This window comes from Mixophyes fleayi, chromosome 1 (assembly GCF_038048845.1).
Source record: "Mixophyes fleayi isolate aMixFle1 chromosome 1, aMixFle1.hap1, whole genome shotgun sequence".
In the NCBI taxonomy this organism is placed as follows: Eukaryota; Metazoa; Chordata; class Amphibia; order Anura; family Limnodynastidae; genus Mixophyes; species Mixophyes fleayi.
Window position 1 is genome coordinate 142,492,004 of NC_134402.1, and position 27,196 is coordinate 142,519,199.

The following is a 27,196-nucleotide window of genomic DNA, read 5'->3' on the forward strand; positions in this document are numbered from 1 at the left end:
CAATTTGAAAATGTGTAGCCAGTGGACCTCAGTGTTTAGATCTCTGTTACAGGCCTGAATATACTTGGGTACCATGTTATAAGTGCTTACTAGAATTAGTAGAAATACAATGTTTAGAGCTCTGAGGGATCGTGCATAGTGTTTCAAAGGGAGAGTACTTCCTAGATAGGTTAAGTTCTTTGCCTATCTTCTGCGGAAAATGTTTAATTTGCAAACATGACCACTGTCTGTCCCTTGTGGGAAGAGAGACTCTGTATTTCTGGAAATGTGCCATTTGAGTCAACCAGCTGGCTGACCATTAAAGTTCTTCAGTCCTTACATGGCTGTGCATGTGTACCTGGAGAAAGCCTGTGAAAGCATATGTGTCACGGTTTGGTATTCTGGACTCTGGATCCGTTCAATAGATGTTTAGAAGAACGGATCCTTAGGGAGTATTGTAACACACTGGCAAGTGGTAGTAGCCCCTAGAGGGTGAATAGATGACAGATGCAGGATAAAAGTACAATCAGCGGTTTAATGATGACTGGATGTATATATATAGACAACAGGAACGTAGTACAAAGTGAACAGAGCCACCGACAATATCATAGGCAATGAGAACAATCCAGCAAACAGGTGGCAGCAGGTGTATGGTATCACAATAGGACAGCGCACATCAGAGGAGAGAGTAACAGTCCAGGCAGCAATATAATCACAACCGATGTCGCAGAAATCAAGTACCATACAATGCCTTAATATGCTTTAGATGACACAGGAACAGCCAGAGAAGATAACAAAAAGCAACTTGATGATACAACCTGTAGTGCCACTGAGCCACAGAGGCGAATGCGGAGTAGATGGAGCCTGAACAGGACAGTTCTGATAGATGACTTGAAAGATAGCGATCTCCGTTACACAGCACGGCCCTTGTACACAAATGTAGCTTAAGCGATCCAGCCCGTGGAACAGGACTACAACTGAGGCAGGTGCAGCTTGAGCGGTATAGCCCGTGGAGTAGCACACAGTGGAGACAGGTGCAGCTTGAGTGGTATAGCCCATGAAGTAGCACACAGCGAAGACAGGTGCAGCTTGAGCGGTATAGCCCGTGGTGTAGCACACAGCGGAGACAGGTGCAGCTTGAGTGGTATAGCCCGTGGCGTAGCACACAGCGGAGACAGGTGCAGCTTGAGCGGTATAGCCTGTGGAGTAACACACAGCGGAGACAGATGCAGCTTGAGCGGTATAGCCCATGGAGTAGCACACAGCGGAGACAAATGCAGCTTGAGCGGTATAACTTGTGGAGTAGCACACAGCGGAGACAGGTGCAGCTTGAGTGGTATAGCCTGTGGAGTAGCACACAGCGGAGGCACTGACGATACAAGTGGGAGCTCATGGAATAGGTAGGAACCTATCCAGACAGGTAACTTGATCAACAGACACAGAGGAAAGGGAGGAAGTGCCTTTTCAAGTCTGGAACCCAAACCAGGAAACAATAGGAATCTTATGAGAAGTAGACAGGTAATCAGTCTGCACATGCGCAGATCAGGACTTAGGGATTTGAGGTCTGCTAATGAGACGCAGGTGAATGTCCCAGCCTTTGTTCATGGAAGCCGAATGAGCAGCGTGTGACAATATGATTGAAAAGAGACAGGATTTCATGCTCCAAGTCTTCTCCAAGACCCAAGGGTTGGGTCAATCGTTGGGTTTTACTTTAAACATACTGGGTCCAGTGCCATGTGCTTCAGTACACTGTGCATAAATTGACAATTGACTCTGTCAAATGCTTTTTCAGCATCTGTTGATAACAAAATACAGGGGGTCTTGGATCTAAAATATATTGTATTAAGCCTATCATTTTAGTTGTGTGGTGACCACCTTCTCTTCTCAGAACAAATCCCACTTGCTCTGTTTGGATCAGACCAGTAAGTAAGTCTGTAATGTGATAAGCAATTAATTTAGCAAAACGTTTTATATTGATGTTTAACAGAAAGATCGGTTTGTAATTGGAGCACTAGGAAGAATTCCTTCCTTCGGGTCCTGAACTTTTCCCCTTATGGCAACTATGATACAATATATTATTGTTCTTGTATTGGATTCTTGTTCTTCTATGAATTCAAGATCGGCATCAATATTTTTTTTCTTTATATTATTTTCCAGAGGGGATGTAATAATAGACACGTTTCATCCTTAACTGAATGAATGAAGGTAAGAGCTCTTTGTGCCTGCAAGGCTATGGCTAATAATCTGCTTCATTTGTTGCCTCATTGAAAATATATTTTCAGGCATTTCTGATAGGCTAACTTTATTTTATCATCTAATAATTTGTACTATATAAGTATTTATTTGTTATTAGTTTTAGAGGTGTCTGCATGATATTTTACGGAAATATATTCATCAATGGCATTTTCAATCTGGGTTTTGCAATAAACATCCTGCAACAAATTTTTGTTTAATCGCCAGGACCACTGTCTGGAGAAATTTGGGGGCTGCATGCAGTTAAATGCCTTGACCACTGTCTGGAGGAATTTGGGGGCTGCATTCTGTTTAAAATGGGTCTCTTTTATCAATGCAACATCAATTTTTCAGCATGAGGCACTTGTAAAAACATAGATCTCTTTTGGGTATATTTAAGACCTGTGCATTAAATAATGTTAATGAGCTGTAATTGATCAACTTGTAGGGAGAGTGATTAAATAGACCTTCTATTGATCTTTCTCTGAATAATGCCTTGTGAGGACAGGTGGTATATTGATTACTGTAGGTAAGGATGGAGAGGGAATGAGAGGTATTTGGTAGTATAAAATTAGAACAACATACAAGCAGTACACATTCAATAACAGCATATTACATATACAAAGCCTGGGTATGGAAACTTTGCCCATGCTTGTTACTGATAAGTCACAAAGGATTAATCAGGGTGGTGAGTGAAAAACGACCTCATCTATAGATATTATTTTCATAGCACTTTCCTCTTAATGGTAGTTACTTATTCATAACATATACAACTTGTCGTGTAAAGATTGACATATAGGGTCCCATACACTTCTAAGCTACCAGAAATTTTAACTAATGAAAAAAAAAATCTAAGAGTAGAGATAACTACAAACTTAGGAGGTGAACCGTTGAAAGATTAAACAGTCTGGTTGTAACAATAAGATTCAATGTCTATTAAACAAGAATAGTTTCTACTCTGTCTTATAGAAAATTCTATAGTTAAATGGGAACAAAATACTTTCTAACATTAAGGGGGGGAAATCTAATAGCCGTGATGTTCTCTGGAACTTTTTTGCTAAGGTAAAAATACATACATTCAGTTCTCCGCACACCTCTATGGGGTGCGAGGAAAAATTAACGGAAATTTCACTAAAAATATACGTGTGAATTATCTCTGGAATGCCCGCGAGACACTTCGCGCTGAATTGAATTCCCCCCCTAAGTAGCGCAAAGTTTTAGGTAACCACCTGGGTACTGGATACTGTAATTGTCTTAGGCCTCTATTGCTTTGGTTGACTGTCTGATATCTTTATGGAAAGGATTTGGTGGATCTAGCCGAGAGGAATTTCATTGCCAATCAGGGAGTGATATCTTTTTGTGGTCTAGTACGCCACAAAAATTTTCCCAGTCCTGATGATCTTCAAAAATGGCCGACCTTCCATTGTGTTGTACGTGTATACTCAAGGGGATGCCCCATTTGCTTTTCTTGTTCCTGAGAGCATCTGTTAGCAATCAAACAGGCATCTCTATACCCGTGGGGATCCAAATGACAAGCGCGGTATGTAAAGTTTTTATGGACTGAGCCGTTTGGCATAAGAAATTAGTTTTACTCACTGTTCTTGCCGCGCCGTGTATCGAGTGGGTCTCTGTTAGAGTCCTGTAGGTGCACCTACCTACTGTCCGGAAACGGCTATGATGTTGCAAAGTTCCTCTTTGATTTTGGTTCCTCACGCCTCCGTGGTTGTAAAGGAGCCTGAATACTCTAGGTATTTGGTAGCTGAGTTAAATATTGTTAGCTTTCCAATGCATGTAAATCCATGTTTGTGTAAATAGAGTACATCCTGATACTAAAAATAGCCTGTTTCTGAACTGTATAAAAGGCACTAGCTTGTATTTGAAACTTGTTCTTCTGATTTTTGTCTGACCTAATCACACTGGTACCTTCAACCAGTGTGTGTGAACAAATAAACATCTTGCTTCAAAGACCTGCTTGGAAACATCTTCAATATTGCAGTATTCCTGTGACCTGCAGATTAGATCCTATAACTAATCCGTTCTCCGGCTGTTCTGAGATTTAGACCCAAGCTTTCCAGTACCACTGCTCTGCCTGCTACCCATGCAGCCCTGGTCAGTGTGATAGGCCAGGGGGGAGGGGTCCATCCACAGCAATCCTGATGTAAAGTGAGAGGTCAGGAGTACCAGCCCAGGTACACTAGCAACGAGGTACGCTAGCAGCGTCAGTTACCCAGAAGAAACCCGGTTCTGGATGCCGGTATAGGAGTCCAGTGTTGGCAGCTTGTGTAAGCCCCTCCTACTGCGGCAAGAGGGCGCATTTGGGATAACAAAAGGGAACGGTGGCAAAGTAAGCCCAGCCAGTTCCCAGCAACAACAGACAGGGTGGCATAGGCGGTCCATCCTGTCACAATGTCCTTATCTGCTTCTTTGGTTTCTTCTAAAGCGGTAAGTCAATATATCACATGCAATATCTCAGTCTAGAGATTATAAATGTCTGATTTAAGTGTTTCCTGCAGTTGTTTGAAATGTCTTGTAGCCTTGTAGCCTCCATAACTTGTCCAAACAGGAGTGGGTAAAGTATCTGGTTCCCACGCTACAAGGACAGTGCAGTGGAAGCTTATCGCGGAGTGGCCCCAAAGGACTCTGCAGACTATGACGTGGTAAAACAGGCCCTCCTTAAGCGCTATGTTATTACCCCGGAGCCCTACCAGCAGAAGTTTGGGGACTTGGCTAAAAGCACCCACATCAGCCATGAGGAATTTGCCAGCCAGTTGCGGCAGTTGGCAATAAGATGGATTACTGGATCTGACGCCAAGTCCTGCGAAGAATTAGTGTATTTAATTTGCAGAGAGCAATTTCACCGCCAGTGTGCGCCGGAGGTGAAGGAGTAGGTATTGTTCCATAGCCCAGCAACCCTGGAAAAAGCGGCCCAGCTGGCGGATCAGTATGTGGCAGTGAGGCCACACTGGCAGAAGTGCCAGGTTAACAGCCAACCCCAAAGGATTGTGCAATCAGGGGGAAACCCCTCTTCTACTCACCCCCAAAAGCAAGTACTTAACCCTTTGGGAACACCTTGCCAGCCACCACCCTGCCCTGTCCCTGGAAATTATCAGAGACCATTGGAGCCCAGGATGGAGAGGAAGTGCTACAACTGTGGGAAAACCTGTCATTTAAGGATGGACTGTCCCACAGTCCCAGTACCCCCATGTTGGGGGTGGTATAGTGACTGCATTTCTCAACTCTATTACCCGAAGCCAAGCTGCTAAGCTACAGACTTCAGGATCTATACCTGCACAGCCCAGTCCAGAGAAAAAGACCACAGCTGCAAGATAACAGTCATCACCTGCAATCACAGCTTCAGCCAGCCCAGAGGAAAAGACCACATCTGCTATTTCTTCAGGAAACAGCCAGCCCTTTGCCTCTGGAAAGACTAGGTGCCCTAGCAACGCAGAGGATGTTGTCTCTTGCCAACCTGATCTTGTGGGGATGTCCGGTGATGCTCCTGTCCCTAGCAGTTTGCCAGCTCCAGCGGTGAGTACAGCTGACCACAGTGACCTCCCTTTGACTGACCCCACTTTGACTGACTCTAGTCACTCCAGCATAGACCCCTCTGCAGCATATCCTGACCTAGACGACAGTGAGGGGCACAGGGAAGAGTTCAGGGCAGCGCAGGTCTCTGATCCCTCCCTAGAAGGCATGAGGCGCCATGCTGGCGGCAGCCTTCCAGCGATGGAGGTAGGGAGTGTAACCTGGCGTAAAGGGTTGTTGTACCGTGTGGCTAGGAAGGTGGATGGGGATAGACCAGTCCGGGAAAAAGTTCAACTGGTGGTACCACGGGGCTTTCAGGTGCAACTAATGTCAGTTGCCCATGAAATCCCTATGGTGGGACACCAGGGCAGGGACCGAACACTGAAGTGCTTGACACAGAACTTTTTCTGGCCTGGAATGTCGGATGATGTCCAGGAATACTGTAAGTCCTGTGATGTGTGTCAGCGTCTTGGGCGCCCCAGTGCTCGTGCTCCCCTCAAGTCCTTGACAATAATTGGGGAACCATTTCAGCGAGTGGCTGTGGACATAGTAGGTCCTCTGCCTGTGCCCAGTCGATCGGGATACCGTGGTGGACTACGCCACCCGGTATCCAGAGGCTGTAGCTCTGTCCTCCATAACTGCGGAAAAGGTAGCAGACGTGCTGCTAGGAGTATTCAGCACAGTAGGGTTCCATAGTGATAGTAGAATGGCTTCAAAGCCAGTGATGGCTGCTTAGTGTGTATAGCTCTAAGTGTATAGATACAAGTGTTAAAAAATTTAAACAGCATAATTTGGAGTTATACCGGAGTTAAACAGGAGGAAACAGGAGAAGAACATTCTGCCTATTAACTCAGCTACACAAGGACTACAGTCAGTATTCACTTGAAACTCCATTTTCTACCTCTGATGTTTTTACCTCACCCTGGCTACAAGCTCCATGCAGCATGAGGACTGTTTTGGACACTGATCTTATTTTCTTCGCTTTTCATAAAAGTTTGTTTTCAGTTTGTTTTCACTGCAAAATCCACTATGTTTAATCATCCTGCTGTACTACTTACTCAACTACTCCCTACCCATGCTACAGTTATTTCAGTCCCCTATCTTACCACTGTGCTCTCAGTTCTACTTAATGCTTTGTCTGTCATCACAATTAGGAAGAACTGATACTGATTTTGAACCACTCTCCTCTCTCATGACTCTGCAAAAACTCAGCTATTCAATCACCTGCTCTTTATTACTCTCCATTCAACACTTCAACCCATTCCCCCACATGTCTCCCACAGCATTACTCTATACTATCCAGACATCCATGGATAAACTACATTTGCTGCAGGATAGCTCTGCACTACTTATCTGATTACACTGGACATTGCAATTAGGTAATTCCTTAATTACCTCATTTTTGCTATTTGACTCATAAATCCCAATGCTTGCCAAAATATTTTTCTTTCTCTCTTATCATGGCATTATCCTTAGGACTATATCATCCCTCACCCATCCTGCAACACACACCTCTGTCCACATTGCCCCTGTATTACTTCACTCACCTCTAGTGAACACTCATGAACTGTTTTCGTATTTAAATTCAATAACTTTAACAGCCGCACCATGCCACCAGAAACTAAAAAAACACACATCTTACAATCATCTTACCTACCTTTCTTCATCCCTGCTTCTATTAGCTGGTGATATATCACCTAATCCAGATCCCCCTCAATTCTCTCACACGCATATATCTGAACACTACAGAAATCCAGCAAACCTTAAACGCATCTCCTGTCTCCGCTCTCTTCCAAAGTCCTTTAAATGTGCCCTTTGGAATGCACGTTCTGTTTGTAACAAACTTACCTCCATTCATGACCTCTTCCTCTCAAACAAACTCAACCTTCTAGCAATAACAGAAACATGGCTCACGCAATCAGACACTGCCTCACCTGCAGCCCTCTCACATGGTGGTCTCCATTTCACCCACACCCCCAGACCGGGAGGCAGACAAGGAGGGGGGGGGGGTTGGACTACTTCTCTCCCCACAGTGCACATTCACAGTTCTACCAAGTGTCCCATCACTCACATTCACATATTTTGAAGTACATGCTGTTAGGATTTTTAACCCATTCTCTATGCGTGTTGCTGTCATCTATCGCCCCCCTGGTCCACACCAACAATTTCTTGAACACTTCTCTGCATGGCTACCTCACTTCTTATCTACTGATATCCCCACCATCATCATGGGTGATTTCAACATCCCTATTTCTAATCCACGTTCCAATGCTGCTTCCAAACTACTCTCTCTAACCTCCTCACTTGACCTCTCCCAGTGGATTGAATCCGCTACTCATCAGGATGGCCACTGTCTTGATCTTGTTTTCTCTAGAGTATGCTCAGTTTCTCATTTCCTAAACACTCCTTTCCCCCTCTCTAATCATCACCTTATTACCTACTCGCTCACCCCCAGTTCTTTACTCTCCCTAGTGTCAAACTCTTCCAAGCCTCCTCACAACCACAGGAATTTCAACTCTATTGATTTTCAACAGTTTTCCACCTCTCGCCAACACCTTCTCTCTTCAATTTCTACATTTTCCTCCCCTGATCGGGCAGTACCCCATTTTCATCAAACCCTAGCAACTGCCCTGGATCAAGTGGCTCCAGCAACACTACATACTTTGCGTAGAATTCGATGCCAACCGTGGCACACTACAGTAACACAAACTCTACAAAAACTTTCTCGAAAGGCAGAACGTCACTGGTGTAAATCTTGTGCCTCTAATGATTTCATCACATATACTGATATCTACCACTCTTATAGAAATGCTCTGGACACTGCTAAACAAGCATACTTCCGATCTCTCATCCATGGTCAGGCTTCTAACCCCAAACGCCTCTTTCACACATTTAACTCTCTTCTGAATCCTCCTGCCCCAAATCCTCCAACTAACATCAGTGCACAGGCTCTTGCTTCCTATTTCAAGGACAAAATTGATAAGATCAGGCTTGAAATGGTATCATCTCCCTTGACAGGCAATCAATTCAGGCTCAATTCCTCTGTAGCACCCTCTGACACTCTCTCTTCATTTGATCCCACAAATGAAGAGGAAGTTTCTACTCTCTTCTCATATTCCTACTCTACCTCCTGTCCTCTTGATCCCATTCCCTCACAAATTGCTATGTCCCTGTCTCCTGTTCTCATTCCCCCTCTAACTAAAATCTGTAATCTCTCTCGTTCTACTGGTATTTTTCCATCACTATTCAAGCATGCAGTGATTATTCCCATTTTAAAAAAACAAAATTCTGACCCTAAGTCTCTCGTAAATTACCGCCCTATCTCCCAGCTCCCATGCCCCTCCAAGCTTCTCGAGAGTATTGCCTACACTCGCCTCAAACACTTTCTTACAGCAAACAACCTGTTGGAATCCTCTTCAGTCAGGCTTTTGCTCTCAACACTCCACAGAGACTGCACTGACCAAGGTTGTCAATGATTTGATCACAGCAAAAAATAATAACCATTACTCTCTTCTAATTCTCCTGGATCTCTCTGCTGCATTTGACACTGTTGACCACTCTCTCCTCATGCAAATGCTACAATCCCTAGGTCTTGAAGGCACTGTCCTACCCTGATTCTCATCCTACCTATCTAATCGCTCTTTCAGTGTTAATTTCTCTGGATCCACCCCTGCTCCGCTTCATTTATCAGTTGGAGTACCACAAGGCTCAGTCCTAGGTCCTCTGCTATTCTCTATCTACACCACTTCTCTTGGAAAACTAATAAGCTCCTTTGGATTCAGTATCATCTCTATGCGGATGATACACAAATTTATCTATCCTCTTCTGATCTTTCACCATCTGTGTTGTCTCGTGTTACTGACTGTCTTTCTGCCATTTCATCTTGGATGTCTTCTCGCCAACTCAAACTCAATCTTTCAAAAACTGAATTAATAATATTCCCACCCACAAACAGAAGCTTCCTGCCTGACATTTCAATTTCTGTTGATAACATGACCATAAATCCAACCCCTCAAGCTCGTTGCCTAGGTGTAATCCTTGATTCACAACTGTCATTTATCCCCCACATAAACTCTATATCTAAATCATGTTACATACACCTAAAGAACATTTCCAGAATACGCACATATCTCACACAAGACACCGCAAAAACATTAATTCATGCACTCATCATCTTCCGCATCGACTATTGCAATTCCCTCCTTACTGGTCTTCCCAAAGTCAGACTTGAACCCTTACAATCTATTTTGCAAGCAGCGGCTAGATTGATTTTCCTTACTAACCGTTTTTCCTCTGCTGAGCCACTCTGTCAGTCTCTACATTGGCTGCCTGTATTTCAATGAATCCAATATAAAATTCTTCTACTAACATACAAGGCCATCAACAAAATTGCACCAACATACATTTCCTCACTGGTCTCGAAATATCTCCCCACTCGACACCTCCGTTCTGCACAAGATCTATGTCTCTGCTCCACTCTCATCACATCCTCCCATTCTCGGTTACAGGTTTTTTTCGGGGCTGCACCCACGTTGTGGAATTCCCTCCCTCGCACAGTAAGACTTTCCTCTAGTCTTCAAACCTTCAAGCGTTCACTGAAAACCCACCTCTTCAGACAAGGTTATGATATTCCTCAGCCACCATCTTAATTTCCCTAGATTACCATATTACCATCCTCTACACAGCTAAAGCAAGACAACAACCCTCTGACCAACACTGCAACACACACACCCCACTCAATACTTTTACCTTTGCTTTCTAGCTGGTCCATTGTGCAATATGATGTAGCACATGTCCTTGTGTTTCTCACTCCCATTGCCCTATAGATTGTAAGCTTGCGAGCAGGGTTCTCTTACCTCTCTCTCTGTATGTATTACCCAATATTGTTTTATCAATGTTTGTTCCCAATTGTAAAGCGCTACGGAATTTGCTGGCGCTATATAAATAAATGTTGATGATGATGATGATGAGGAGATTCTAACTGATCAAGGGACACAGTTCATGAGTGAACTGGTCCAGTGTTTCTGGGCAAAGTGATATTAGCTTCTGTTGAATCAATGGCTGGTATTGTACGGTATTGATGCATATCCAGTTCCAGAGAGGTTTCTTTTGTTTTTGTGTGCTCCTTTTTAGTTGGACCTTTATTATCTTTTCCCATATCAGGTGACCAAGATTGTGACAGAACAAGAATCTACAATGTTGATAATTCCATTATTCCAGATATGTTAGCAAATAATCACAGCCCCCCCCCTTCCCGTGATGATGGGAGTAGTTAGTCCACGTTGTGTTAGCACAATATAAAGTAATGTTTCTTGGATGTGAGGTTGAATGGAGCATAATTGGTGTGAGTAAAATAAATTAGTTGGAAAGCTTTATTAGTGGTACTTTGATATGCATTTAAAATCATATGTGTGTGTCATTTCATGCACTCATTCGGGGTTCAGTCACCTGCATACCCAGCCAAAAAGGTCCACATATATATTTCCACTCCAGTGGATGCTTGGATGCTGGGTCTCTTGCTTTTCCTGCACCGAACACTTTCCTCTCATCCTGCTATTTGTATGAATGTCTTGCATTAACTAACTTTCCTTCCTCGCACAGAGGAGGCACAGTAGGTGGGAGAGCATCACAGTCAGCGACCAGTAAGCAAATTGTGCTTCCGCTGATTGGCCTGGGATCACTGCTTCCTTCGAAGCAACCTGACTTTTTGTCCTTTTGTGTGGAGGACACCTCGACCTGCTTTATGTGGACACATCATTGCTAAGTCCAGAAGGGGTGTAGTCAATCTGTTGGGTCGGGTAGGTGTTAACGGGGACGAGAACCCCAACATGATTTACACCAGTCATTAACATAAATTAACATGAATGAACGGCGCAATGACGTCCAAGTGAAGTGCCGGACAGCTGCCTCATCGGAATGACTGGCTGTCTACAGGCGCTGCCGTCGGACAGCTGGATCTTCGGGTTTAAGGTAAGTCTGCTTAAATTGCCTTCTTCTTTTTCAGGAATCGTCATTTTAGAGGAGGTGTAAATCGTGTCAGGGTTCTTGTCCCCGTTAATACGATTACCACCAAATCTGTTGCCAGAATTTAGCTAATTGTAAAGGATTATATTCTTGGGCCAGTGGAGAAATGGTCTGACCTGCCACTGTTTGACTTTGTAAATAGTTTTGCTGACTGCCCTGCTCTCGCTGCCACCCGTTCTAAATAAACTGTGACCTTTAACCAAATTTAAACTGGTGGTTATTTATAATATGAATATAGTGAATAAAGTAATAAGATGAACATTAGATGGAGGCTGGGTGCATGAAAATAGGGACAAGAGTATGAGAGTTCAAACATGATCAGAAACAGAGGTAAGCAATCTCACCCAAACTGGTAGGTGCTGTCTTCACAAAATAGAAATATCAGAGAGTATAAAAGTCCTCTAGCAACTAGGCTGGTACTGTTATTTATTGTACTGTCTGCAAAAGGTAAGGAGGCCTTTTTTTTTTTACTCTTATGACTTGTTAGTTGTGTTTCAGCTTCCAATTGGTGGCTGTGGACAATAATTGGTCTGTGTATAAGTAAGGTCCTGTTGGTCTGTTGTGTTCAGGGTGGATTCTTGTTGCTGAATGCCAGTGCAGACTGAACCGCAAATGTAATTATGCTGTGTAACGGGGTAACAGCTAGGGAGGATTGTTGATTTATATTAAAACAATGCCTCTCTCCTGCCATTTTCTGGATGTCAAGATAGCGTGGGGCCTACGTTATGGATGTGATGACTGAAAAGGTGTGACTATTCTGCACCAAGGTTATCCAATGGCCAGCACCATGATTGGACCCTAAGTTTCTCTTACTGTGTTTGCCACCACATAACAACTATATAACTGTACAAAAAGCTGTATCCACAATATTATGGCTTGACACAACACAATTGTAATGCTTTAATGCATGTCATAAGGTATCTGAAAGTAATGCAATTGGCTTAATATTTGATTATTGTTTGAATTTTTTTCTCTCTTTATTGTAAGTTAATTTGGGCAGGGCCATCTTTGCCATCTGTTTTATGTCATTGTATATAATTTGTTTGTGTCATAATCTATGTACAATGCTGTGTAATATGTTATTGTTTTTATTGAAGCATAATAATAATAATTCCTTCTTTGTGATCCACTACTCATTTCATCAGAACAAAGAAATTAAGCTTACTCATTCGGAACAACTGAGCTTGTGTGGATGGTTTGGGCCAACCATTGGCCGGATCGTGGATACAGGGGCGCGTGACAAAACCGCGTGACAGGGGCGCGTATACCCGCGTATACCCGCGTGACAAAATGACGCTTAACTAGCATTGCATCTCAGAGCAGAAATGGTGCAATTCACCATAACCAGTGAATGAGTTTTATGTTGACCATGTTTTCATGATGTGTGGCCCCAGAACGCCCATGATGCCTGATAATAACCAAATTGAAATTGATTTGATCATTATTGTCCATTTTGGTAAATGTGGTCTTGAGATGACTGTCACCAGCCTGTTTGTGAAGCCCCATCTATTCTAGGAATAATCCGATCTCACAACTGCCCAGTTTAGCCACCTATATGTGTGGACATTGTAAGTGGCGAGACTGACCAAAATTTGGACAGCTTTAGCACGAAGAGAGGATCTGAGAAGTAATTCTTAAAGAGCAACGTGTGGTATATATATATATATATATATATATATATATATATAATCTTCAGAATACCCATTTGCTTGTGTTAAATATACCTACTGGTTTTCCAACTGCAAGCTGTCACATTTCAAATTTGATTCTCTGCCTTTGACAACTGTTTGATTCTTGCTGTGTATTGGAAAACAGTAGTTTTACATCTCAGGAGTTTTTGATGCTGTGAAATGCTATCTTTTGTCTTCTTTTACAAGCTCCCTGGAGTGTGAGACAGATGCTGGTGAGAGCGCTTAGTGTTCTGCTCCTGAACTCTTTAATTAGCTGCTGGGATTTTATGTATCCACCTATGTGTCCACAAGAGAATGCTTGAAAGGTTTTGTCTCGTAACAAGATGAAAAAAATACCAAGTTGCTCTGAGAAAACCTCATGACTGAACTTCACCTTCATCTGCTGCAGTGGTCTGTCATTTGTACATTGGTCACCTTTAATACTGTAATATTAAGAGCAAGCAAAGTAATATTGTGCTGCCTGAACAAAAAGTTATACACATATATATTTAAACATAAATTATTTATATTTAGTAGCTATTTCCTGTGCAATATGTGTTGGGTTAAATCTAACACTTAGGTATGAAATCTTTCATCCAGGAGCCTGAAAGTTTAAAAAAACAAAATAATGCTGCTGCTTGGTGATAATATCATATATATAATCTGGGTGTCTCTTATTTTACTCACTGGATTGTTATATCTTGCAATACAGAATGTACCACCAATATTAAGCTACATTTTGGTATGTATAGCACATGTACAGATGAGTAAGATTATTCACAGATATAGATTCCACTCCAGGAAACACACAAATGCTGCATTCTATTCATACTTGCCCACTCTCCCGAAATGTCCGTAACACTCACGAATCTCGGCAGGCCACTCTCCCGCATCCTGCCTACTTCCTAGTGAGGTGGGCAGGATGGGAGTCTCCATGACGCAATTCACAGTGAATCGTGTCATTTTGCCCCAAACCCGCGTGACAAAATGACACTTAACTAGCATTGCGTCTCAGAGCAGAAATGGTGCAATTCACCACTAACCTTCCTCTGCAATCTTGAGAAGCGACACTTTCTTTTGCTTCCCCATATGGCATAACTCATATAAACACTACATTTTATAACAAATGTATTATCAGTGTTACAAAAAAGCAAAATATAGGAACGTTGGAGCATGTAATCTTAACCTATGCTTAGGGATCAAACATTTTCCAAATGATCACTTATATTTCTTTATATTCTATAGACAAAAAGTAAGTACAATCATGGCATCTCGTAATCTCTTTGATGCCTGTTATACGCATTTTGCTCCCTGTCATGAACGCTGCTACAAAATGAATGTAAGGTGTCATGTGAGGGAGGGAAGAGGTAATTTTATATGTTCTTTAGTATATTTCAGGTATGGTGCTCCAAATTATGGAAAAAAAACCTTATCCAGAATCATCCCAAGCATCACAGGTAACACATTTCATACCTGTAATTAAACAAAATCATTAACTTACCAACGAAAAATAATAAAAAAAAACCCAGAACCATTAACCACAAAGCTTACCTCCAGAATTAAACTGGGACAAGACTAAACTTGGGTAAGGACGCTGTATCACTTGGAGATAAAGACGCAGCTTCTCTCTAATGTATAGTTTTGTGTACTCCCGAACAGAATTTAAACAGTAATTTGTTTAGAAATAGCGGTGTCATTACCTATACTAACTAGGAAAAAGGAGGTAGCATTCACAGCAATGAATTGCTTCCACATTGACAGGATGAGGTGAAGGATTAAGGATCACCCTTGTCAAAGGTGAGTAAACTCAGTGATTGTGTGTATCATCTACAGAGCTCTTATGTGTCCAAGGGAAAGTACTCCCCATTTACTATAACCAGTCGTCATGGCAGAACACAAGTGCTTTTCCAAGCACCCATGCTACACCATCCATAGAACGGCACTTGGAGAGAGAGAGTGAAAAACTGAAATATGTGAACACAAACAATAATACATTTCTGGCTTGTTTTTATTATGTTTTTTTGCGGTCATGATCTCTGTTACAGCATTTTCCACCAAAAATACAGTCCTATAAATAAATGAAGACCAATGTTGTATTTCATCAAACTGTTTCACTCATTCCAACTCGGGAAATAAAATGCATGCGAAATACAATAAGATAACTGTTCTATTCTTACCTCTAGTGATGTAGGAGTCTTCAATATCTGTACCCGCTTGCTGCTGTGGACGAGGAGCCGGAGCTGGAGCTCTGTGCACAATAAAGGACTTTCTCCCTCTTACGTGCTCTTCGTCAGCAGTTTCAAGGGGTAACTCCATGTACAAATCATCATCAGCATAAGCAAGGCTGTATGGGTCTTCTTCAGTGTCCTCATCAACAGGTTCACTCCAAAAATAGTGATCCTCAATGCTTTCATCTCTTCCCTCTGCTACCACAAATATTAACATTTATCATTAGAAACACCACAGTGTTTTGTTACGGCATCGAAAAGTTGAAATTACATGGTCCCTTAAAAAGTGTGAGGCACATATAGAAACCGTTGTACTTCCTACACTATTCACCTGATTTGGATGTAAATACCCTCAAATTAAATCTGAAAGTCTGCAGTTAAAGCACATCTTGTTAGTTTCATTTCAAATTCATTGTGGTGGTGTATATAGCCCAAAATATGAGAATTGTGTCGATGTCCCAATATTTATGGACTTGACTGTATATATATATATATATATATATATATATATATATATGCATGGATCAATCTAGCCATCAAGTAAGAATGGTAAAACAAGTGGCCAAAGGGTGCACACGTTGCTATGCCATACCACCACTACTCCTACTGTCTTCTTTGTAAACCTATAAAATTCCATTTACTTACATTCCAATTACATTTTTCACTTCTATATTTCCATATCACCACTTCTAAATGCCTATTCTGACCATTGGATAAAACTAGAAGTACATTTGATTGTCTAATGTGTTTCTAATACATCAGAGTCCCTGTGACCCTGTTTGTGTTAGGGATGTTCTAGTTTATACAAGATTGTATGGATAGGTTCTATATTTTATACTCTCTGAACAGTATAATGGTAGAAAGTAATTACCCTGATTTAATGTGTGTCTGTTGCCCATAGACAGTGAGGATAGCCATTTTGTGGTGTGAATGACTATTCATGTAAAAGCAGCTTCACTAGGAAACATTGTTTCATGAATATGGTCAAAAAGTACCTTAGTCATGTTTCTGATTCCTTGTGCATCTCAAGCCTGCAGTTTCATACATATTGTATGAGCCCACAAAATGGCTGTTTCTAGGATGTACCAATGTGAGTAGTATAGGTTAGAGTAGGGTAGGGTTGGTTTTCTGAGAGCTTTTACATATGTAAATGCATTCTCGTTTACTAAATCAGTTAGTATATGCTTGATGTTTGTTTAATTAGGATATATATATATATATATATATATATATATATATATATGTATGTATATAATGTACTTAAAAATTCTGTGAAGTTGGGTACCTTATAACTTTTGAATATTGTCATAGGCATTTTGCAGTTATTGACATGCTGATGCTGTTTTTACCTATTTATAATATAATCGAGTCCGTTTGTAAACATTGATTCTTCAGCAGTGTGAAATGTACTTTAGATTTTTTTATTAATTTTCTTTTGAGAAGAGTTAGCAATTATCTCCATTTTTGAACTAGCAGCTATTTTTCTCAATAGAGCTATCATGGGAACCATTTTTTTTCTACATAATTAACATTAGCTTAATTTTGCAAAGCTGTATTAGTATTGCTTTGCATAACAGGCCAATTCAGGTCTCCTCTGCATTTACCAGTGCCTTTTGTCTTGCGTGGAACTCGCTGTGACATGGGGAGGTGCATATAGAGGCACAGTGTCAGCATTGTTGCTTCAACCAGCTGGAGCCATGGGCTTATTTTTGATGAGGGAACTATTTGTGTGGAAATTGTATGTCACCCCTGTGTTTTTGTCCCAAAGTCCAAAAACATATTGCCAGATTAACTGGCTTCTGACAAAAACTGGACCTTACTATGGGTTTATGTGGTTGGGAATTGAGACTGTACGCACTAATAGGACAGGGACTGATGTGAATGATACAATATTCTCCGGAAAGTGCTGTGAAATATGGAGGTTATACAAATAAACAATAATAATTGCATTTTGTACACCACATATCATGCTCATGGGACCAGGAACCACACTGTATGACTCTTGGTCTTACCACCGGACAACCTGACTGTCACTGGCAGGTGGAGACGTGGCTCTCAGGTAGACATGGAATGGTGGCCACCATATTCAGCTACATTCCCATTTTCTGTGGCTCATTAATATCCACTAAAGTCTGTGTTTTGTTGTCTTTTTAATCAAGCTTTACAGTTTCTCATATTATATTTTAAAATCTGAACTGTGTCTATATGTAAACCTACAGGCATATGTTACTTAAACAAATAAATTGCTGATCATTGTATTTTTAATATGCATTTCTGCAAGTTAGAAAACTCGCTGTAAAGATAATTAGATCAATAACTAATTTTGATATTTTAGAAGTGGGTAAATATCTAATAAATCATTACAAATAACTATAATTGATTCCAAGTAGTCCAGGATGCTGAAAGATTAATTACAATGTCACTGGATTTCCCAGATTAAGTGCACAGCTAACAGTCTAAAATAATTATAGTGTATTATTTGGACATCAGTTTCATTTATTATACCATCATTTGTTGTGCCTGGATAAAATACTGAATTAAACAATTTCTAACAGAGACGGGTTGAATGGCAATGAACACAACAAGCCACAGTTACCTTGAGCGGTGTATGAAGCACCATAGTCTATTGTAGACCTTGATGTGGTCTCCGAAGCTGCCAGGTTATGATCAATAAAAGATTTTTGTCCTTTCTGTTTATTTTTAATGCTGTTTTCAAATACTATGTACACATTGTCCTCAGTGGAAGCTGTTACCAATTGCTCTTCATCATATTCATTATCATATCCTCTATCAGGGTGATAATCCAGGTCATCATATAACACATTTTCATTGTCATTGTCTTTTCTTTCCTCTGTCATAGTAGAAATTCAAAATTATTTTCTAATCATACATTCCAATTGCAAGCAAAAAGTTTACTTAAGCATGGAATTAAAAACAATTTATTGTTAACAAACCAATGCAAATAGGATGTTATATTTCATACCTTAGTTCATACTATGGGGCATATTCAATTAGCTGCCATGTTCTTCCAAACATCGTGGCTATGCACATTTTCAGGTACTACGGTACCTCAACATCGCCACGGATTGCCTTCGCAACTGTTCCGGAGGCACTCCGCGGCTAGTTGAAATGCCCCTTGAAGTCATAAAATAAACTTATATTATACTATCCTAAATTTAAAGGAATGTGTCGCCCTGTACATACTTAGTATATTAGTGTATGTATCTATATCAATTTTAAATTATGTATGAGCTGTTCTATAAACTGAGAAAATTGAGAAAATTGTATGCTATAAAGTGGAAGACTTATAATTAATAAACCATAGTTTTAGCAGAATGCATTACAGTGAAGAGCACAATGGGACACAATAAACTTTTTGACACTCAAATATTATCACACTTACTCTCTGGCACAAGGCAAATCTTCTGCTTAACTCTAATTTTCAGTGCAATGAAATCTGCTCCATTAATATCACTATCAACTCTCTATCAGCTGACAGTTCACTTTTTGCTGTGCTACTGCCAGCCTCATCTCATGTATAGAGATATAAAAATATGGAACAGCCGTGGATATCTTGAGCTCAACTTCCACAAGTCTAAATGGTCTAAAATATTCACTTGTAATAAAAAACAAAATGTAAAAAGACAAATAGAAAATAAAAGTAACTTTATATCTGCCATGGCATGATACTGAATCAGTTCCATGGAGCAATGTATTTGGCTTCTCCAACCTTTATAAATTCGGACTAATTGTTGGTGGCCTTATGACAGACGGAAAAGGGCAGAAAGAAGAGAAATATAATATAAATGTATTTTTCTATGTTAACAGGGAATTACCAATTCTAATTGGGGAGTTGCTAGTTTCAAATTTTAACAAAGATAATAATAATAATAATAATAATAATAATAATAATAATAATAATAATAATAATAATAAAACCACCAACAACTGTGCAGTCTTAATTCTGAACTCAGGTACGCTGTGAGTTTATCACTAACTCTCATTTATATCTCTCTTAAATTTGTGATATTAAAAAATTTGAAATCTGAAAAATATATTTTCTGTAGTAAATATAGAATTATTTTTTTAATGTCAAAAGCTCCCCTTTACAAATTACAAACTTCACTTTTATATAATGTCACATGATATATTAAAAATATTTTTACAATTCTTCTTCTTTAGGCTATTTAAAATTACACACTGCGCATTCCTACACAGTAAATCTTAAAAAATGGCTCTAATTATACCTCTATCCCTGACTTATGCTTGTAGTTTAAACAGAGACCAATAAATGCAATCAAATTTTTAATGTTTATTTTTCATATTCTGTTCTGCACCTGCTTATGTTACAGCTGTAATCTTAGTTACACTCTTTGCCTATTGGCCTAATCTCAGAAATATCTTACTCATCGTGGTTATTTAGAAATATCTATTTAACCAGTTATGAATTATGAATGTTATAGTCAAAACTTATAATGGAGGAGGCAGTCACTTATGCATAAAACACCATTACCCACATATGTGGAATGTACAATTGCTCATCATCATGCTATGTTGCCCGTCGATGCACTATTGACCCCCTGGCCTCATGGCATTTATATTGAAAGTCACAGGCTCATCCAATTAAAACTTTTAAATATTGTCCTCCCGTACTATTATTGTATTGAGATATGCAAAGTTATCCAGTAAGATATAAAAATAAATAAAAAAGATACATACAATTAACAGTAAAATATATTTGTGATTTGAACTGAGCAGAAGAAATCAGTTTTACCTTGAGTGATGTACGATGCACCGCTTTCTATTGTAGGATTTGATGTGGTCTCTGGAGCTGACGGGTTATGGGCAGTAAGAGTTTTGGTGCTGGATTCAAATATTATGTACACATCATCTTCAGTGAAAGTGATTGTCACTGGTTCTTCATCATATTCACTATCAAGTCCTTTTTCTGGGTACTCGACGAGTGCATCACATGACATTTTCCCGTAATTGATCTCTTCCTCTGTCATAGTAAAAATGCCACTTTATATTTCCTAGTATTTTTACTTTACAATTTCCCATTTATTTTCTAATCAGATTTAAAGAACTCTATAACTGAGTTGTTTGTACTGTTTCTTTTTTTCTTATTGAGAGAATGTCGAAAACATATCATAAAACAGTCACCAGAACAATTATTGTTGCATTGACATTTAAGTACAGTTAATCAGATAATGGAAATGGCAGCTGTTTGGGATGGAAAGTAACTACTAAGATTGGCTTATTTGAGCGTTTCCGAATAAGAAAACAATGAAAGTAATACTTTGAGGACAAAAGCCATCCGTATAAGGAAAAAACTTGTTAAACTGAAAAGTATAAAAATATTTTTTCGTCTTTAAATAAGGCTGATAAAAGGTCTCATTTAAAGTAGCCCATGATTTTGTTGCCGGAACAAAGGCATAAACTTACAGATGCCTAACATGTATTTTGAATTGTATGTATTTTAGGAAGTATGCAACTCAAAATACACTGTAGATATGTGGCAGCAACAAGATACATAAAGTTATGGCAGTCATCATCATTAACTTGATAACTAAATGTGTGTCATCTCCATAAAATAAGTAAACAGAACAGTGCTATAGCCTAGGCTGACTAGCGCTAAAGGAGGGGGACAAAGAGTGTGTGACAGCCAGCACCAAGCTATGCCAGGCTGGGACTCTCCTGTCTTAATGTGGTACAAGCCTTGGCTGAATTATCAACAGGAATTGTGCATGCTGAATAGCACTGGGCGCATCCTGGCATTGGGCTTTTGGGTGCTAAGATAATGGTTTAAAATAAAACAAAAAAACAGCTTGTGTGTTGTAGATAACAGAGCATGCAAGTGTGGAAAATAACAATCTTGAATGGTTTCATACCAAAATAGTGCTTCTTCAAGAGAGGACGATGGAACTTTCAGTTAATCGTGAATCAATAGTAACCGCTAGCCTATCCCATCAGTGCATAAAAGCTTTTATTAAATGAAGCCTCTGGGGGTTAATTTTTTCTGTGGTACCAAGTTGTGCTGATCCGATTGGCTAGCAGTTACTATATAATCATGATTAGCAACAATTCCCATAACCCACTCCTGAAAAAGCACAATTTGGCATAAAAACCATTTGAGACTGTTGCTCTCAACACCTTGACTCCTTATTATACGCTATAAGTAAACGGATTTGGAGTTTAATTTACCAGATACTTAGAGAGGAGAATGCATGCATTTGTAAGTCGCTCTTAACTGAAATGTAAGTCTGATATTACATTATTTAATGCATAAAATGCTATTTCTAATTTTTCAATACCAGTGTTCATATGTTATCATCAAAACTAGAATTGATGACTCTGAAATGGTAAGTTCGGGACTTGTGAATGTGATTATTGTAAGGGTTTTCTGAAGGCACTTGAATGTGGATATGCAACACATTCGAAATATAGGGTCTCATATAGAGTTGGATGCCATTTTTTGCATGGGCACCAAAAATGCACATCCCCTTAAACCTGGAAAGGATAAATGGCACAGGCAAGCATAGGGCGAATATGGTAAGGTCGTGTTGTGACATAATTAGTGACTGCAGTCATAACTTTTGTAGGTATGGATGACTGGTACAACGATATGCACTGAGGATGAACAGGGCCACTATCAGGGGGGTACGGTTGGTACAGCTGTAAGGGGCCCGTACAGACTAGGTGGTACAGACAAACCTTCTTTTAGACTGTCCGGGTCCCTTAGTGTGACCGACCGAATCCCTTCTCCTCTGCGACGCTGCTGCTCCCAGACTCTGATAGGCTGGGAGCGCGCGGAGCAGTGACGTCATCACTGTGCGACGCGTTCCCAGCCTATCAGTGACCGGGAGGAGAAGGTAAGCTAAATGAGCATTAATTTGATAGGGAAGGGAGAGGTAGGAGAGGGGAACACTTACTGTCATTGGAGAGGGGGATAGGAGAGGGGGACACTTACTGTGATTGGAGGAGGGGTAGTAGAGGGGGACACTTACTGTGATTGGAGGGGGAGATGGGAGAGGGGAACATTTATTGTGATTGGAGGGGGGAGATGGGAGAGGGGGACTTTTACTCTGATTTGAGGAGGAGATAGGAATGGGGTACATTTATTGTGATTGGAGGGGGGGAGTTTACTGTGATTGGGGAGGGGGACGTATGTATGGCGAAGAGGGAGGAGGCATGTATGGTGGGGCCCTGCCAGATTAATTAGTACTGAACCCCAGAGTTTCTGATGGCAGCCATGATGATGACTATCAGCAGCTCTATGTAGCCACTTCTGGTTGGCTGGTGCAAATTCGACTGTTTTTAAGCCGCTGATAGTCATCATTATAAACTTGCAAGTACTCTTATTTGTTATTTTTTTTTGCCGTGCAAATGGTTCAAAATCTATACGAGCCCCATAAAGTCAAATGTTAACACTAACTGAACAAAATTCAGATCAACAAATGAAGAAGAGCATATAATTAAATAAACTTAGTACATTCCTGATGAATTAATGAACATTACCTTGAGGGCAGGCTAACTGCGCTGGAAGATTTTGATATTCTGGTGCAGGCAGGTCTCCTGTAGTAGAATGGACTGGCAGAGGTACATATATGTTTTTATTAAGAGATTCCGAACAATGTTCATATTTTTGTTCCTGCCAACTCTTCTCATCTTCAGAGCTGTATTTGCCAGTAGCAGCACAATACCATTCCTCATCAATATCTGTCTTGTAAACTTCACCAGAGGCTTGAAATGATGGAAAACTTGTTATTAAGGTGTGGTTTAAAAATCACTAAACACAATAACACTGAGATCTAATAGTTTATAAAAATGCATATAGTTCTTTAGTTCTTACAGCCCTGTGTGTTCTTGGTCCTGCTTGCAACAACTCTGACATTCTCGATGCCCCCACAGAATTAACATTAATGTCGACACCTTGACAATTTGCACTGGCTCATAAGCAGCAGCCTATCCATAAAGTGTGGTCTTCGGTACAATATATATTTATCAATATAAAAAGAGGCAATTTTAGTGTTGCTTAACGCAGTGATACTTTATTATTATAAATGATAAATCTTAAATAATGAAAATAAAAAATACAACAATAAACAAACCTCACTTTATATTTCATTTTATTTTATATGTTCCTTCTCCCTACAGCACTTTTGTTTTTTTTTGTTTTTTTTTACATACCTCACTGATTATAATTGGGTATAAATCATATTATGGTGATTTATTATGGTGATTTATGGTGCCTTTAGATCAGTTGCTGCTTGTCTGGATCCTGGAATGTTGGATGCCCTATTTGGATAAAAAAGGGTACATGAAATTTAGAGAACTTCATCCAGCCTCGCTGTTAAATCAATATAAGACTCACATTTTATAATAAAGTCTCTCTCCAGCCCAAAATTAAAATAATAGTATTCACATTTGATAAATAGCTCTACTTCCCTCCAACTAGCCCTGACATTAAATTAATAGCATACACATTTAATAAATAGACCTATTTCCCCCAGCATTAAATAGTATTCCCATTTAATAAACAAACCTATTTCCCTCCCTCCAAACAGCCCCAGCAATAAACAAAATAGCATTTATACTTAATAAATATAACCATTTCCCACAACCGTCCAAAGGCATTAAATAATTCATAATCACATTTAATAAATAGACTTTATTTCCCCCAAACAGCCCACATTCAATTAATAGCTCTCAAACTACCCCATCTTAACTTTATAGGCCCCACTATTAAATTAAATTGCTCCACCACTCACAAATAAAATAACATCCATAATTAGTCCTCAACCTGCACTGCACCATTAAATTAAAGACCCCCCTTCCCTCACACATTATATTAATATACTGGTCCCATCACACACACACACACACACACACACACTCACACACATTCACACACATTCACACACACACACACACACACACACACACACACACACACACACATGTAGTAGCACCATCACACACAATATGTACTGACACACAATATAAGTGACACACACACACTAAACGCTGACACACACACATGCTATACATTAACATACTACCTCCCAACCCTCATTGGCACTTACCTTATTCCAGCCATGCTGGATGTTCCTCTTCACACATGGGACGGCACCTGTCACGTGGTGCACGGCCCATGTGATATCGGCTCAATTGCAGATAGGCTGCAGGGAGAGAGGGAGGGAAAAGTGGGAGGCACATATAGAAACCATTGTACTTCCTACACTGTTCACCTGGTTTGGATGTTAATACCCTCAGATTAAAGCTGAAAGTTTGCAGTTAAAGCACATCTTGTTAGTTTCATTTCACATCCATTGTCGTGGTGTATAGAGCCCAAAATATGAGAATTGTGTCGATGTCCCAATATTTATGGACTTGACTGTATATATATATATCAAGGGGCATTGTAGAAGGAAAGGCAGATATATTTTGTTCTTGGTGTTCATTTTTTGTAAGTTAAACGTGAATTTATGTGAAAAACTGATTTTTAGTTCTGGATTGTTAGATACTATTGCATAACAAGTCCAATACTAATGTTATAAAATATGCCATCTACAACTGAAATGTCATGAAAACATAAAAAATTGTTCAACAGCATTACAGTAAAAGTGACATTGCTCTGTGCCATTGTTCACCAAGAAATAAAGAAAGAGAAAATCTAAGGACAAAAAGCACAGGAATAAAAATACATGTGATCAATAAAATAAACAACCAAAGGCACCCTTAAAGAATACAACCGATTCTTAGTGATTTAACCTGTGTGCCTCCTCAACTATTACCACTGTTACCTTTTTCACCCACCAGTCCTGTCCGTTTAGGTTTCAATTAGTTGCCAAATCCACAAGGAGAGAACATTGCTTTCTGTCCTTCTTATAGTGTAGGCACATGAAATGTTCACCCTACACTTACAAACTCATGTTAAGAAGTTTAACAGAACTCTAAAGGAACTGAAAACAATGATCTTAGAAACTTCTCTTTTGGTAGTCAACTTGATGAGAACCAAATCATGTACCACCAGTCTAGCATTAACGGATTTCTCATTGTCTGACTTACTGTGCGAATAGAAAATCATTCTGTCAATCATTACCCTTTGTCATATCATACAAAGGAAATTTAAATAAATTAAGTACAACTTTTTCCAGTTTCATTTACAAATTAACCTTACAACAACTAACAAAAAAAGGCAACAGTTCTGAAAATTAATAAAAAAAATTAAAACTAGAATAACAGGGTTGGAAAAGTAATCAGTCCCCAAATGTAATAGTGTATAGAGCCACCTTTTGCTGTTATTAAAATCATCAGTCTGTTTGGATACATATAGACCAGCTTTGTGCAACTAGTTTGGGAAATATTTGCCCATTCATCCTTGCAGAATTGTTCAAGTTCAGTCAAATTTCATGGTGAGCAGCGATGGACTGCTCTCTTCAAGTCATTCACAGATTTTCTATCTGATTTTGGTCAGGGCTCTGACTTGACCAGTCACAATCCTATCCTTATCCCACTGCTTAATTTATTTTGTGGTATGTCTAGGGTCGTTCCCGTGCTGAAAGCTAAACCACTTACCTATCTTTAGTTGTCTAGCAGTGGGCCAGAGGTTTCCCTCAAGAATTTGGGTGTACCTGGTAGCATCCATTTTCCTTTCAATCCTTACCAATCACCCCCTGCTGAAGGGAAACACCCCCACAACATAATTTTGGCACCACCATGCCTCACAGTTGGTATGCTGTGTTTTGGGTGGTGTACTGTGCTTGGTTTGTGCTGAACATAGCCTTTTAAGTTCAGTCCAAGAAGTTCTATCTTGGTCTCATCTGACCATACATCATTTCCTACATGGCATCAGACTCTTCCAAATGCTTTTTTTTTAAACTTGCAAACAAGACTGAGTGTGGCACTTTTTCAGAAGAGGCTTCTTTCTTACCACCTTACCATATAGGGCAGCTTTGGGTAAAGCTTGTGAAATAGTTGTCACAGACCAAACAATCTCAATCATAAAGACTTGTAAGTCCTATAAAGTTGCCATTGGCCTCTTGGTAGTTTCCTGATCCATATCCTCCTGGCTTTGTCATTCAGATTGGGGGGATGGCCCGATCTAGGCAAGGTGTTGGTGGTACCATATGCATTCCATTTCTTAATAATGCTTTAAATAGTAAAAGCCTTTGAAATCTTGTTGTATCCTTCTCCAAACTTTTGACTTTCCACAACTTTATCCTGAAGCTCTTTTTAAAGCACCTTTGCCAACCATGGTTAATTCTTTGTCTTACCATGCACTACCAGCAGTGCAATCCTCAAGGAACTTTCAGGTGGTGGCCAATTATCCTGTGTGAACCTGAAGGTCATTGGTTATATCTGAGCAAGTTTAGAAGGGTTACACTAAGGGTATGATCATTTATTCAAACCAGATATCTTAGTAATTAAATTATATTACTTGTTGAAAATGTTTGCAATTATTTATTTATTTATGTTATTTTTCACTTTGATGTTGAGGGATATAATGTGCAAATACAGCCGGAAAAAGTTTGA

General features: G+C 39.9%; 1 protein-coding gene across 5 annotated transcripts in view; it reads right to left on the reverse strand.

Moving 5' to 3' along the window:
* BANK1 (B cell scaffold protein with ankyrin repeats 1) overlaps positions 1-27,196 on the reverse strand; it is a 348,964-nt gene that overhangs the window by 57,465 nt on the left and 264,303 nt on the right. For 4 of the 5 annotated variants that reach the window (XM_075201122.1, XM_075201104.1, XM_075201133.1 and 1 more), the window contains 4 exons: positions 23,177-23,401; positions 20,433-20,660; positions 18,255-18,509; positions 15,608-15,856 (listed from right to left, as the gene is read on the reverse strand). In XM_075201122.1, the coding sequence (XP_075057223.1) occupies positions 15,608-15,856; positions 18,255-18,509; positions 20,433-20,660; positions 23,177-23,401 (957 nt within the window). The remainder of the gene's footprint in view (positions 1-15,607; positions 15,857-18,254; positions 18,510-20,432; positions 20,661-23,176; positions 23,402-27,196) is intronic. The other variant, XM_075201112.1, reaches the window with a different exon arrangement.